General features: G+C 46.6%; 1 protein-coding gene across 1 annotated transcript in view; it reads right to left on the bottom strand.

The window, feature by feature from the left end:
- Positions 1-436: 436 nt before the first annotated feature.
- The window catches only part of LOC146190812 (fatty acid hydroxylase domain-containing protein 2-like), a 68,473-nt gene continuing 53,487 nt past the window's right edge, over positions 437-15,422 (bottom strand). Inside the window, exons 6-7 of the mRNA XM_084599844.1 lie at positions 6,135-6,407; positions 437-1,022 (exon numbers count right to left, since the gene is read on the bottom strand). Coding sequence (XP_084455970.1) covers positions 821-1,022; positions 6,135-6,407 — 475 coding nt within the window. The 3' untranslated portion in view covers positions 437-820. The remainder of the gene's footprint in view (positions 1,023-6,134; positions 6,408-15,422) is intronic.

Here is a 15,422-nt window from a genome sequence, read left to right as displayed (position 1 = left end):
GTACCGGGCCTTCTGAAGCCGTGGTTTCCACTCCCTTGTTGACTTCTTTCGAGAAGTTTGCGGATAGCACGATGCTTCCGTCGCGTTATTATTCAGCTCAGTAACCCGAGTAGTGAAGTATAAGCTTGAAGCTTCGAGCATCTGAAGAATGCAAGGTAATTTGAAAACGCACGCCGAAAACTTATGGTAATCTCCAGGAAAAGTTTCATTTCTCACTTTTTATTTCATTATGCACAAAGCGCGGATGTTTTTCGCTTGCAATGAAGTGGGCACCAAAACCATGTGGTATAATGACGTGTGCCTTGTGATACACAATACAGAGAGAGTGATCGAAATAGTTGTTTGTTTCATAATTTATTCATTTATATACAGGCAACGCCTCTTTTTAGCCCTCAACGGGAACGGTAATAGCAATATCATTTGATCTATTGAAAAATGATTGATTGATTGATTGATTGATTGATTGATTGATTGATTGATTGATTGATTGATTGATTGATTGATTGATTGATTGATTGATTGATACTTCAATAATTTTGTCATCTAAAAGGCTTGTTTGGGATAACAAACTTTGCATCAAAGCCTTGAAGTGCCGCAAGCCATAAGTAGCGAACAGGTCACCTGGCATGAGAACAATGCTTACACACTACACCGACGCCCTAGATTATTATCGCACACATCGAAACCCCCTACGCCCCTTCCCATATCACAAAACATTTCTCATGCGCCTTATCGCAATGCAGTTATCAGACTAAACGCAGCTACATGCCACGTATAAACTGTATTCTCTGAGAGCCGCTGTCAGGCCTCCGCTTCTCCCTCAGCCTCTTGCTTGCGCAGTTCCCGCTGTTGGGTCGGTGCAGCATCCCAGTGGCCGACTGCCGCCGTCTGGATACAACTCGTGGACGGGCCGGAGCGATAGCAGCACGCGATGCCGCTGGAAGGCTTCGCTCTTTCGGAAGGCCTCGTCCGTGCCGTGCAGCCAGTCCAGGATTCCCAGAATGCCGTAGTTTCCTCGGAACCTGCGAGCCCCGCGAAGAGGCCGGAAGGCCGGCAACAGCTTTGTTGTTCTCCTCGGACTGCGGCTAATCTGAGCGCGTGTCTTTTGGCCGCCCCATTGACTGCCCAACCTAACGATTAGGCGAGCATTTCGTGGGAAGTGCCCAGAGATCGGCGTAAGGGTGCAGTCTGCATTATCGGCTGTGTCGTGAACCGAAGAAGGGAAAAGAAAAACAGACACAGGCGAGCCTTTTGACTGCCATACAGGACTGTTTTGCCGGGGCTCGACGGGCTTTTATCAAGCACGCCGCCCCACCTAAGCAGGGACAACCGTTGAAAAACAGGCACCAGGACTGCGATAAATAAGGCTGTTGTCATTATTCTTTTCTATCACTGTATCCTATTTTCGCTCGTTTCGGCCTTTGTCTCCCCCCTCCTCCATCGAGCACGCGTTGAGGTAGTAGACAAGGTTAGATAATCATTAAAAACGGACACTACGTGCACGGTCCCAATGACCATGATTATGCAGCCGCTCCAGTCTGAAAATTGTAATTCTCTTTTCATGCCATTTGCCAATCTTGCTTTTGATGCAAAAACCAGCGACGGGCATTATTTGCTAAGCGTCAGCCCTTTTGCATCATCAAGCAGCTGCCAGTGAAAGAGTGGAGTGACCAGCTCACAGCGGAATTTTTCCAAGGTACGTATCCACAGTAACGATACGGTTTGCGGGTGTTATTGTTATCACGTAATGCTCTAGCTCTTGACTGGACATCCTTAAGCACTGTTCCCAATCACGTTAATAGAGCGCAGAGATTAATATGTGTGCCCGGCAATCCAAGCGCTAAAAAAAAAGATCAAAACTAAGGGGGACGTGGCCAATCGAAAATCGACCTACGTGTAGACTGTCATATCAGCAGTTTTACTAATTCGGCCCCAAAAGTTTTTTTTTTTTTTTTAAATTCTGTAAATATGTGATTGCCGATAACTCTCGGTGGTGCAGTTGCAGTTTACTCTGTACACGTTCTAACAAAAATCTGACATGCGTTCATTAGCTTGTCAATCAGAATGCTGCCTTGGAAGCCAACAAATGCGATGACGCACCCGTCTAAAGGCATGGGGGGCTGCTACCTATGATCAGAAGACGTAATATAAAGCACGCTTATACGGAACAGGAGTCAGCTATCCCAGTCGAAAAAAACTACAGAACTGTGTCAAAAATACGACAAAATATCCTGTAGTTCTGTCGTAACCATCAGATTTTTCTGTACTTCTCTAGTTTTTCTGTAATATATTTCTGTTGTCTGTTGTTCTGTAGCATTTTTCTGTTGTTACTGCAGAATGTTCTGTTGTCACAACTGGTTTCCCGTCAAAAACCGCACAGAAATTCTGTCGTAGCATTAGAAGATTCTCTGTAGTTTTTTTCGACTGGGTGCGACTCGGGGTATATGCGAATATACAAAAAAAAAAGAAATGAACATGGGGTTAAATGTTGATCGAATATTTAGAGGAAACCCCCAAGGCGGAGTATATTTGTAATAAGGGAGTAATTACTCACCCTACCATCTGTTCTGCTGACCATTGTGGTTAGCTCAGTTGGTAGACCGACTGCCCCGGAAAGGCGGTGGTCGCAGGTTTGATCTCCGGACCAGGATGAATTTTCCTTTAACTACGAAGTTTCTGAGATAGCTGTATAACTTTCCTTTGTAGCCGTATGGCTGCGCTTGGGTGGATTCCAATGAGTAATTACTCCCTTTTTACAAATCTACTCCACCTTGGGGGTTTCCCCTAGATATTTGATCAACACCATTCCCACTTCGAGTTATAGATCAATTCGATCTCGACCTACCATCTGTTCAGCTGACCGGCCTGGTTAGCTCAGTTGGTATAGCAACTGCGCCGGAAAGGCAGTGGTCCCAGGTTCAAACCCCAGAGCAGGACGAATTTTTATTTAACTACGAAGTTGCTGAGAAAGCTCTTTACTTTGTAGCCTTATGTCTGCAATTGGGATAAATACTTTTCCATTCAAATCTTTGAACGAATCAGGTACTATACCACGTTTCAAAAGCTTTTGCAGCACTACAAAAGGTTGGTGACTTCTTCTACTCGGGAAGCATACTGCGCGCACAATCATGTTGTGCACGCCATCACGATTGATTCAGATCGCCTTTACCTTTTGTGACGTTGCAAGTAGCTTGTGAAACGGAGTAATATGTACTTTCGAAATCATATGAAACAAATCGCATATTTTCAAGCCATTTAAAATACTTCCATACTTCCATGACTTTCAAAAAAATTGTCAGTTGCTGTTTCTTTCAACGATTATTAAAAAAACAGGGCCTACAGCGACGGCTCGTAAGATACTGCTGCGATCAGTATGCGCTGGACGAAAGATTCAACCCCGAGACGCAGTGCATTCGCGTGGTGGCATTCATATTTCTGACGCACGGCCTCTGAGACTGGAATGTGTAGCAGGACTCAGGTAACGTAGGCAAGTGCTGCGAACACTGCCGCAATTCTCCGATCTCGGACGCCACGGCCCAGAGATATGTATAGTTGCCATCCTCCTTATGTAAAGTTTCTCTATCTTTGAAAAGTAATAAAAACGTCGTAACTTCGCCGCTGCTTGCCCCTCCCGGCGTCTAAAAGAAAAGAGAGACCTTCTCGCGTGCTGTCATTGGCTGCAAGGCGAGGGAACGCCTGTTCGCCACATGACAAGGACAGGTCAAACATTTTCCTTGTATTTTTATTTCGTCCGGTTGTCATTTGTACGCCACATGCGTTTTCTGCAACTGTGGAACCCAGATTGTTTTACGTGTATTCACGCGCTTAATGTGCCATGCTGCTTAACCAATCCGTGCCATCATTGGAAGGGAAAAAAGGTTTTTTTTTCAATTTTGAGTAAAAAAAAAAAGATTTCAAAAGCAGCGGCTAATAATATCGGCAGGAAAGGATTTGTTCGAACGAAAAGCACTGTTTGTGCGAGGTGAGCTATACTGATGTCGCTGCGCATTTTTGTTTTTGTTTTTGTTTTGTTTTTGTCTCGGTTCTAGAAAGATGAAAATGAAACTCGTTACACAATTGCCAACAAATACCTTGATCTCATTTTAATGTCTGAATAAAGTGCTCGTACAATGCATGAAGAAGAAGAAGAAATGGGCATGGACAGAACATGTAGTGCGAAGAAAGGATAACCGATGGTCGCATAGGATAACAAACTGGATTCCAAGGGAAGGAAAGCGTAGCAGGGGGCGGCAGAAAGTTAGGTGGGTGGATAAGGTTAAGAAGTTCGCAGGGGTCATGTTGACGCAGCTAGCGCAGGACCGGATTAATTGGAGAAATATGGGAGAGGCCTTTGCCCTGCAGTGGGTATAGTCAGGCTGATGATGATGATGATTATGATGATGATGATTATTATTATTATTATTATTATTATTATTATTATTATTATTATTATTATTATTATTATTATTATTATTATTATTATTATTATTATTATTATTATTATTATTATGGTGGTGGTGGTGGTGGTGGTGGTGGTGGTGATGACGGTGATGATGATGATGATGACGGTGGTGGTGGTGATGATGATGATGCTGATGATGATAATAATAATGATGATGATGAAAGCGAAAACTTATTGTGGAAGTTTGTCAGTGACGGTGCTCTAAGCAATAGGACAAATGCGGCAACTTTGCATGAACTGACGAATCAGCTTGCTAATATTGTTACATGTGGATAGCACAAGCATGAGCAAAATTCAGAAGAACAAGTAGGCCACTGCATCGGAGCACAGCAAGCGTCACGAAGGTATCTGAATCATTGGGATCGGCTTGAAACATGCAAATACTCGAATCCTGTGGCTTCGATTCAGTCTCCAACGCTTCTTCAGGGTCGGCACACACGAAAGAGCGCACAGTCCTATGCAAAGTAATCCTGCAAAAGAATTCCGTGCAAACTGAAGGACACTTACGCACGCACTCTTTTGAGAATATGTAAAACGCGGAGTGCAGCGAAGGGCAAGTATAGCGCACTCGCTCGTAGGCAGACAAAGAAAGATCGAACCAGAATAAAGAAAAGCACGGAGAAAAACATCGCGCGTTCTGTCGTATCGACCGTACCGGCGCGCAGAACGTCAATATCGTCTCGCTGCTCCTCGCCTAGGTTCCGACTTGGACCCGGCTAGTTTCCCGGGAGAGAGATTACCTCACTCGAAGAACTCGTTCGCTATGCGGGGAGACGATAGTGTTGTCCGCGGAGTAAAGCCCTTTACTCTTCGTGCAGCCTACAAAGAGTGGGGCTCTCCTCACGTTTTGCGTTACGAAGCTCAGAACCTCCGGCTGTTTCGATGAATGCTGCTATGCACGAATGCGGACAGACCGCATTTGGCTGTTGTCGATAAGAGTTTTATTCATTCAATCGCGATGCTTAGTTCTCTGAACGGTACACGTTTGTTCGCGTTCCGATAAAGGAACGTCACTAACATTTTGGAGCAGTGTCTCGCAGCATGAAAAATAGATTTGGGCAGCGCTGCTTAGTTGCAAGCGCAATTTCGCTAAATTTCATTAGTTAGATGGACAGAGGCAAACGGGCCTCAAGGTTTCGTCGTTGGGTTCGGACAAGCGGGAAAATAAAACAGAACGGTCATCGGCAAAGCAGTCACAACGCTTCTGAGGTCAAGCACGTGTCATCCGTTTTCACCTCGTACACTGCAATAGAAAAGCAACCTTAGAGAACTTCTGTAAGCAGCCTGTTTATACCCCATAAACATGCAGCTAAACAATTAACTCTTATTTGATTAATTTGAGCAAACTGTCAGATAGAACGTTAAGATTAAGACATTTGGACTTGCGCTATAATGTGGGACTAGTCAGAACATGACAACCGTAATAAAAACGCCCTTTTAGTAGAGTCAGCCTAATGATACCACAGACAATAATGATGATGATTATTATTACTACGAAGAGTTTATGATGATGATGATGATGAACTGGAGCTACAAGCGGAGGAAATTATTCTAGACACCTATCTGGTGATTTCTGTTTCAAAATGATCGGTTTAGTTTCTTCAGACAATCAAAAACTTTGCTTTATCGCGAGGACGGCTGCTATCTCGTCCGACATATGCAAGTGACTCACGTGAGGTGATGGAAGTCGTGCATCTGCGGCGACGGCAACAGCGGCAGGTGGTAGCCCGAGTGCACGATGACTCCGTAGGGCGCCGTCAGCACCGCCCATAACCAGTGCACGCTGAGATGGGAGCCCAGAAGCGCGGGACCCACCACCACGGGGAGCACGTTGGACAGCACGTGCTCTAGGGGCGTGCAGTACACTGCCGAGATAGCCACCGGCGCCGTCCACTCGTGGTGCTTCTTGTGGAAACGCCGGTAAATGAGCCGGTGATGCAGCAGCCTGCGGCGTGTTCAGCCAGAGATGCCGAGAAATGAGTACGCACGATGCATGCGGATGACAGGAACAGTAAGGGTTGCTGTACAGAAAGGCTTCGCATTGCGCAGACGGGCTATCAGTGTTCCCTCCGTTTTCGATATGGCTCTAATGCATATGAATGCATGTCCCAGCTGCGCAGGCATACGTTGCTCAATACATGATACTTACATGTATTTTGGCGCCAAGGATGTCGGCAGATGTCTGCTAGGGGCATGAATTTATCTTTTTGCAAGTATCGATCCTCTCACAGAAGACTTGACGGCTCTCCCAAAAAGAAATTGATATTAGGGATGGGCAAAATGGCAATAGTTCGTGGTTGCAAATATGAATCCTGAGTCCATACATTTAAAAAGTAGAAATGCGCATTTAACGACTTATTTTGAGAACCGGCCGTACAACTGCACACTCCTCCTCCTCCTTTCCACCAGGCGTGCGAATCATCGGAGAGCGTAAATAGCATTGTAAAAAAAACGTTTCTTCAAATTTGCGCCAGAATTGCACTTCCAGAACTTCACCTTCCTAAGTGACATATCTACAACAACCGCTTTGAGTACTGTCATTACCCTTGTCGTTGCCTCTTATCCTGTTCCTCCGAACTGTCCCTGTTTTATGTCTGTGGCAACAGCCACGATGCCGCAAAGGCGAAAGTGGCGCTGAAGAAACTTAGTCTCGGTTCTTCTGCGCATTTGCTGCGATTACCCCAACAGCATCGCTGACATACTCAATAGACGGCGTTGTGATAACGCTCTTCCTGTCTGTCTTTCGAAAGACAGCAATTTTGCAGTTAAGAGTTAGTGTCCCCTTTAGTAGTCGATAACAGTATTATTGTTCATAAAGACTGGGCATGGATACAATTCGCACGCCCTGAGCAGCACCCGCCAGGAATAGCAACATGTGCATCCCTTGACAGAAAGCCTTTTGAGTCGGAAACGCCAAAACAAGATTTCTCTGTCTCTCCAATAAGCTGAAAGAAAGAAATGAAATTCCGCGACTCTGCCGCCGCGCTCCAAGGCTCGTTAAGCGATAAATGAACTATACCTCTAATGTAGCGATTGCAAAAGCTTTCGTTTGTTACAGCTCTTATTTGCTCGTTCTAACCAAGTACAAGATATGTGGTACTTCGCCAAATAAAATAGCAGCAAGCCTGCCGAAGACGATTATTACAGCCCTCTTCGACATAGGATATCGCAAGTGTAGACGTTGAGGTATTATTTATGTTGGCGTCCCAATCCCTCCCTTTTTCCTAGCAATAATTTAGTCTAGATGGGAGTCCGCTGCACTGGAGCGATAGCGATTCATTATGGATGGCCCAGACACGTAAGAAACGAGGATTGGGCACAGACTAGAAGACCACTCTACGTGCCTCGAATAAGAACGCCACAACCACCAAAGACTGCACGCGGCCACACATTCATCCCTTTATTCCCTAGTCCCTACTTACAGAGATATTCGCACCACCCTAGAATACAAATGTTCATCTTCGACGGACGTTTTTGGAGGTAACAAAAATAACTCCTTAATGCTCCCACTATTATACCTATACAAAAAAAAATGTTTTTTTTTGTTTACCAATTGCTTATGCACGGCTCTCAATAAAGAGCAAACTGGAGATGGTACAAAAGATACTAAACATAAGCATGCAACCGTGAAGAGCAGTTCTCTGAAAACAGCGAATGGTGAAAGCGATATTTTCACATGCATGTCTCGATAGCACCATGCCGCTGTCGCAAGCATACGATAGGTTATATCTATAATCAAGTTAAGTGAAGTGATCTACTAGTGAAGTGATCTATTTCAGGCATGAATAAACACCTGGGGGGGGGGGGGGGGGGGGCAGAGGCATCTCTCTTTTCATTACAGAGCCTTCTCTCTCTCTCTATCTCTCTCCAACTCAGTTGGTGCAGAAGCACAGGGTATGACATATGTGTGCAAAGTGATTTAACATGTGCAGTTGGCACATCCAAATATTACATTACTAAATTTTCACACGCTCTTTAGGATGTAAAATAAAAAAAAAAATTACATTCATCACTACGAAGGAACAATTTCAACAAAAGATGTTGGTCAAGGCTATATATATATATATATATAGTCGTGCCTCGTTAATACGACCCCGCTAATATGGACGACTCGAATCATGGACAGTTTTTCTGGGGATCAAATTTTTTCTACTTGTTCTACATTTATGTCTCATTAATATGGAAACTTGCTGTCTGGACAATGGACAAGGAGAAAATGCACAGATACAATTAGGGTGCAGCGCGGTCGCTTCGGGTCCGGCAGGCTGGGGACCAGCCAAGCGATGCTGCTGTCGTGACGCTGGGGCTACGTCGACCCGGCCTTCACTTGGTAGCGTGCAGAGACTGGGGGTTGAAGTAGGAATGAATCTTCGAAGTTGGTGAAATATGTACAAGCAGGTTTAATGGCACTTTGAGAAAACTTATTTACAATATTTACACGAAAAAGAAGGGTACATCAGCAAAATGGCAAGCGTTAAGAGTTCATAGCGAGAAGCGACTGGATGAGCCGTTTACCCAGGGCTCAGAGCGACATTTCGTGCTCTGCAGCGTCCTTAAAAACCCCCCTATGTCCAGCCCCTCTCTGAAGATGTTGACCAACCAAATCCAGGGCACGCCCCTCAGGTATCGGCATCCAATCGAACACATCACTGCACTGATGGTCTGAAGCACTGACTGGTCCGGCATTCATTCGTTGGGCGTGATCACTTGTTGGCGGGAAAAGCTTGGGAACGGCGAGGAGAGGAGGTACATTTCTATTCTTCAGCAAAGAAACCACAGGCTGGTTCTGACAAGGGGTTTTACTTCTCAGAAACCCGAGTGCACGTGGCGCCGCATAGGGCTCCCAACATTGTCCCTTTTCGACAATTGCAAATCTTTCCTGCATTCCCAGGGAAATCACTTAATGGCCGTATGAGTCATGCTCCTTTCTTGTCCTGCACGTCAGCGGACATGTCACTCTGTCATCTCCTTTGGATAGGAGGCATTCATCACTGGAGGATAGCACTTCTCGACTGGAAGGGTGAACAAAAGAAAGAAAGCACTTCCTGCTATTTCCCGCAGGGGGACGTTTCTTTGTGTTTTTCCAGACGTTCTCTTGACAGGGTCAATTTGGCATTTGCAGGTTGTCCACAAAGCAAAACATGCTTACAAAACAGGATTCCTGGAAACAGGCTCACTTAGAGCCATTGGACCATCACCACATATTCACAAAACTTATCCATGCCCACAGGCGAACAATAGAGCGCGCAATTGCGGATGCTTGGTCGTAACAGCCTCCTCCCCCGCCAGAAGAGTCTCGGAGGGCAGCAGTCCCAGCTGCTGCATGAAGAGACGACTTAATGGCCTGCACGTGAACGCTTGAAGCTCGCTGTTGCTTGTCGCGTTGTCTTGATTGTTGTAGGCCAAATTGCTCGAGCTGTCTGAAACTCAACCACATGTCGAAACAAGCACTCGGCTCCCGTCTGAAGAGACCAGGTTAAAAGAAAACTGCCATTGTTGTTCGAGAAAAGCCCACTCTCAAGACGTTCAGGACCCACGTATGCCTAGAAAACCAAACGTGCTGCTTTACATAGTCACACATATACAAGCGCACGGAAAAAAAAAACCTGATTATCAATTTCGATACATGGTGAGGAACATCTCGGACCGCTTAGAAAGAGCGGCTAAGCGCGTCCGCATTCCCATTTAATTTCCCCTTTTTGTATCTTATTTCAAAATTGTACTGCTGTAAAATCAAGCTCCACCTAAGAAGGCGACTGTTCTTCGATGTCGCAGTTTGCAGCCAAGCCAGGGGACAATGGTCCGTCTCTACGGTGAATTTGGCCCCTCCAAGATAACACTGCAATTTTTGAATGGCCCATACAATGCAAGCGCACTCTTTCTCTGACGCGCAATAAGCCCTCTCTCTAGAACTCAGTTTTCTGCTCAAGTAGAGCACGGGGTGCTCATTACCGTCGTCATCTCTCTGGCAGAGAACAGCACCTAACCCTCGATCACTGGCATCACACTGGACCGTGAATTCTCGGTCATAGTCTGGAGCTCGCAATACCGGACGGCTAATCAGCACAGCCTTCAGGTTTACGAAGGAGGCTTCCTTTTGTTCGTCCCAGACTACATTTGTCGGTTCTGTCCTGCGGAGAGCGTCGGTCAGAGGGCTAGCCAAAGCTGAATAGTTAGGGATGTAGTGATTGTAGTACCCAGTCAGACCCAGGAATGCTCGAATTTCCGTCTTCGTGCTCGGCCGCGGGTAGTCTGCTACCGCAGAAATCTTAATCTCGCTGGGTTTCCTGAAACCTTGACCTACATTGTGACCCAAGTAGTCCACGGTCGCCCTTGCCAGGCAACATTTCTCGGCCTTTACGGTTAGTCCAGCTTGACGCAAAAGGCTCAGTACAGCTCTTAGATGTACCATATGGTCCGCCCATGAGTCGGAAAAAACCGCAATGTCGTCTAAATAAGGCACCGCGAATGTTTCACACCCCTTTAAAACCCTATCCATGAGTCGGGAAAAACAAAATGGAGCATTTTTGAGCCCGAAACTCATCATTGTTGGCTGGTAGCTGCCCGTCGGAGTGACGAAAGCCGCGTATCTGCTGGCGCGTTCAGTGAGCGGTACTTGCCAGTATCCTCGAGTAAGGTCCAGCGTAGTCACATATGCCGCTCTACTGACCTGTTCTACTCTCTCCTCAATATTCGGAATAGGATACACTTGATCCCTGGTGAGAGAATTTAGCTTTCGGTAGTCTACCACAGGCCTAGGGTCTTTACCTGGAGCTTCTACTAAGATCATAGGCGAAGCATAATCGCTTTCCGAGGGTTTTATTACTCCCAATTCCAGCATGCGAGTTACTTCCCTATCCAGAATTTCTCTTTGCCTTGGAGAAAATCGGTAGCACCTTGATCGCACTGGCACGTCTGAAGTCAGCTCAATATCGTGCTCAGTCAAATCAGTCCTGCCTGGCCTGTCCACGAAGCAGGCCTCAAACTCTGTTATTATTTCGCCCAGATCGGACAGCTGGGATTTCTTTAGTTCTCCTCTCTGCTCCGTCTTTTTGAGAAGCTCCTGAGCGTTGCTTCCTTTTCCGCTGAGGCAAATTAAGTTATCCCCAATCTCCTCAGGAAGGTTTAACGTTAGATTTACCATGGTTTCCCTCTGCTCATAAGGCTTCATAAGATTGCAATGATAAATGCGCACTGCTTTACGCCTATCGGGGATTTTCACTGCGTAGTTAGTGTCAGAAAGCTCTGCAACGACTTTAACAGGTCCTTCCCACTGTACTTCGAGCTTATTCTTGGGATCATTGGCTTGCTCCATAGCTAAGTCCTCTCGGGTTCCACTTAGAAGTATCGTGAGATTACTAGACACCGGCGGCAAGAGGTTACTCTCTAGAACCTCCTCATTCCGTGTCTTATCAAGCTCACTTTCTAGTTGACTTATCTGAGATGCCTCGCTCTCAAAGTTTTCTGACCCGCTATCTTCCGCATCGACCACTATTTTAACTGCCGTTTCTTCCGCTGCGGATTTTTCTGGAATGAGCAGTGTAGCTAGTTCTCGCGCCTTTGAACGTGTTAAGGCTGGCACAACTCTGTCTCCGAAAAGGATGCCCCTCTTTCGCAGTAGCATGTCCGATTTGTTGGAGAACAAATACGGATAGCACTTAGGAAGCTTTCCTGAAACGGCAGCCTCGGTTGTTAATTCGCCGAAAGGGCCCTCGATGACCACGTTCGCGATCGGCAAGCACACACTCTGTTCCTCAACTACCTGTCGGATCCATGCACACTGTCCTGTATAGTCGGAAGGCGATACATACGCCGGATGGACAACATCCATCGTTGCGGCCGAATCGCGCAGTATCTTGCAAGGCTTCCCGTTGACTACTAGGTCATGCAGGTAGGGTTCTAAAAGCTGCATATTTTCATCGCAGTCCCTGACATACGAGAAAGCAATCTTTTCTTTCCGGCAGTTGACGGCAATGTGACCCTGCTCATTACACCTAAAGCATGTGAGCGGCTTCCTAGCCTCAAGCTTATTCTTTGTGTTCTGCCCGTTGGTCACTTCCCCACTTTTCTCACTGCCGTCCTTTCTAGGGAATTTGCCTGAAGAAACCTTCATTTCTTCGTTTCCCACTCTAGCAAAGTGCCTTTCCTGACGGTTTTTCACACTGAACTTGGGATTGCGGGGCCTATCCACTGCTGGGTTGCTGAATTGTCGGCGCGAAGCATACTCCTCAATAAGTTCGGCAGCTTCAGTTGCCGACTTAATTTCGCCTCGGTCCTGTAACCAATTTCTTTCTTTTTCTGGGAGGCAGTTATAAAACTGCTCCAAAAGAATTCGCTCGACTACAGCGTCCCTATCACTGTAGGAATCTGTGCTCTTTAGCCACTCGCCCAAATTTACTCTTAAATTGTACAGGAATTCAGGGTAACTCTCGTCCCTGGACTTAGTAGCGTTCCGAAAACGTTGTCTGAACGCCTCGGCGCTAAGCCTATACTTTCTCAGAAGGCAAGCTTTGACCTTCTCGTAGTTGTCCGCGTCCTCCTTGCTTAGCCGCGCGACAACCTCCGCTGCCTCGCAGGGCAGAACCGTCAATAATCTCTGAGACCACGTGTCTCGCTGGAAGGACAGTTTTTCGCAAGTTCGCTCAAAGTTAGCCAGATACAGACCGATATCCCCTGATATCACATATGGCTGCATGTACTTTGACATCTTGAAATCTGCCTCCTTGTTGAGACGAGGTACCGCTAGCTGGGGACAATCGCCCGACCTCTTGCTCAACTCTAGTTCTAATTTCCTGAGCTCAATTTCTAGCTCCAGCTTTTTTGCTTCTCTTTCAATTTCACGCTCTTTCTGCTGTCTGAGCTGTTCCTTTTTTTGACCGATGAGGTTCCATGCTTCACTGAGCTCCTCATCATCGGTTCCCAGATCAGTGATTGCCTTTATAATCAAGGGTTTTCGTGCCAAACCACTTGTATCAATTCCCAATTCCTCACACAATAGCAACAGGTCCGGTTTCTGCAGCTTTTGTAGGTCCATGATCGCTCCGAGTGTCGGCTACCTCCAAAACAACAGTGCAAACTACCAAACCTAAAGGCGTTTCAACACTTTTTACCAGTTCTAAAATCTAACCCTGTTCTAGAACCTGGTCCACATCAGAAGAAAAGCCAAGCACTCACCCACACATGCGATCGATGTTCCGAGCTGCTCTCTTGTTGGCCGATTGTTGCGCCTGCTTGTTACTTGAGATGCCACCTCCGATCACAAGATGTGGCTTGTAGATTCTGATCCACCTCGAATCACCAGATGTTGTAGCTTGTAGATCCAGATCCCACCTCCAGTCATCAGATGTTGTGGCTTGTAGATTCAGATCCCAACGCTGGTCACCAGTTGTTGTGGCTTGTAGATTCAGATCCCAACGCTGGTCACCAGTGTTGGGGCTTTATCCCACCGCTGCCCCCAGTTGTCGTGCTTGTAGATTCAGATCCCACCGCTGGACACCAGTTGTCGTGACGCTGGGGCTACGTCGACCCGGCCTTCACTTGGTAGCGTGCAGAGACTGGGGGTTGAAGTAGGAATGAATCTTCGAAGTTGGTGAAATATGTACAAGCAGGTTTAATGGCACTTTGAGAAAACTTATTTACAATATTTACACGAAAAAGAAGGGTACATCAGCAAAATGGCAAGCGTTAAGAGTTCATAGCGAGAAGCGACTGGATGAGCCGTTTACCCAGGGCTCAGAGCGACATTTCGTGCTCTGCAGCGTCCTTAAAAACCCCCCTATGTCCAGCCCCTCTCTGAAGATGTTGACCAACCAAATCCAGGGCACGCCCCTCAGGTATCGGCATCCAATCGAACACATCACTGCACTGATGGTCTGAAGCACTGACTGGTCCGGCATTCATTCGTTGGGCGTGATCACTTGTTGGCGGGAAAAGCTTGGGAACGGCGAGGAGAGGAGGTACATTTCTATTCTTCAGCAAAGAAACCACAGGCTGGTTCTGACAAGGGGTTTTACTTCTCAGAAACCCGAGTGCACGTGGCGCCGCATAGGGCTCCCAACATTGTCCCTTTTCGACAATTGCAAATCTTTCCTGCATTCCCAGGGAAATCACTTAATGGCCGTATGAGTCATGCTCCTTTCTTGTCCTGCACGTCAGCGGACATGTCACTCTGTCATCTCCTTTGGATAGGAGGCATTCATCACTGGAGGATAGCACTTCTCGACTGGAAGGGTGAACAAAAGAAAGAAAGCACTTCCTGCTATTTCCCGCAGGGGGACGTTTCTTTGTGTTTTTCCAGACGTTCTCTTGACAGGGTCAATTTGGCATTTGCAGGTTGTCCACAAAGCAAAACATGCTTACAAAACAGGATTCCTGGAAACAGGCTCACTTAGAGCCATTGGACCATCACCACATATTCACAAAACTTATCCATGCCCACAGGCGAACAATAGAGCGCGCAATTGCGGATGCTTGGTCGTAACACTGCCTAAACCTTCTGCCAACGGCGCAAGAAGACGTACAGGGCGCCGAAGCTCCTGGCAAAGATAAAATGATTTACCTGGCACCTCCAACCAAATGCTACGGGGCGGCAAGCCAATGCACACAGAGAGCGGAGAGAGAGAGAGAGAAAGAGAGAGATGGCCGATGACTGTGAGATGATTTTAATAAATCGCGGAGGCCTAGCGCGAGCCCTCCTGCCTGCGCCACTGCCCACTACTTCCTCGTCCGCAGTATATATAACGTTTGCATATAGCGTTTTATATATATAGGGCCTATTGTAAAGCTCCCCATCGAAGAGAATATCATTCCGAAAACTGTAGCGACGTTCCACTTCCAGTGAACTGGCCAAATTGAAATGTCTACTGGAAATCCATAATAAAACATCCACGTGCGCGTGCATGTGTGTGTGTGTGTGTGTGTGTGTGTGTGTGTGTGTGTGTGTGTGTGTGTGTGTGTGTGT

This window comes from Amblyomma maculatum, chromosome 4, assembly GCF_055883805.1.
Source record: "Amblyomma maculatum isolate TAMU_Amacu chromosome 4, ASM5588380v1, whole genome shotgun sequence".
NCBI classification, from domain to species: domain Eukaryota; kingdom Metazoa; phylum Arthropoda; class Arachnida; order Ixodida; family Ixodidae; genus Amblyomma; species Amblyomma maculatum.
This window is presented reverse-complemented; position numbering and strand designations above follow the sequence as displayed.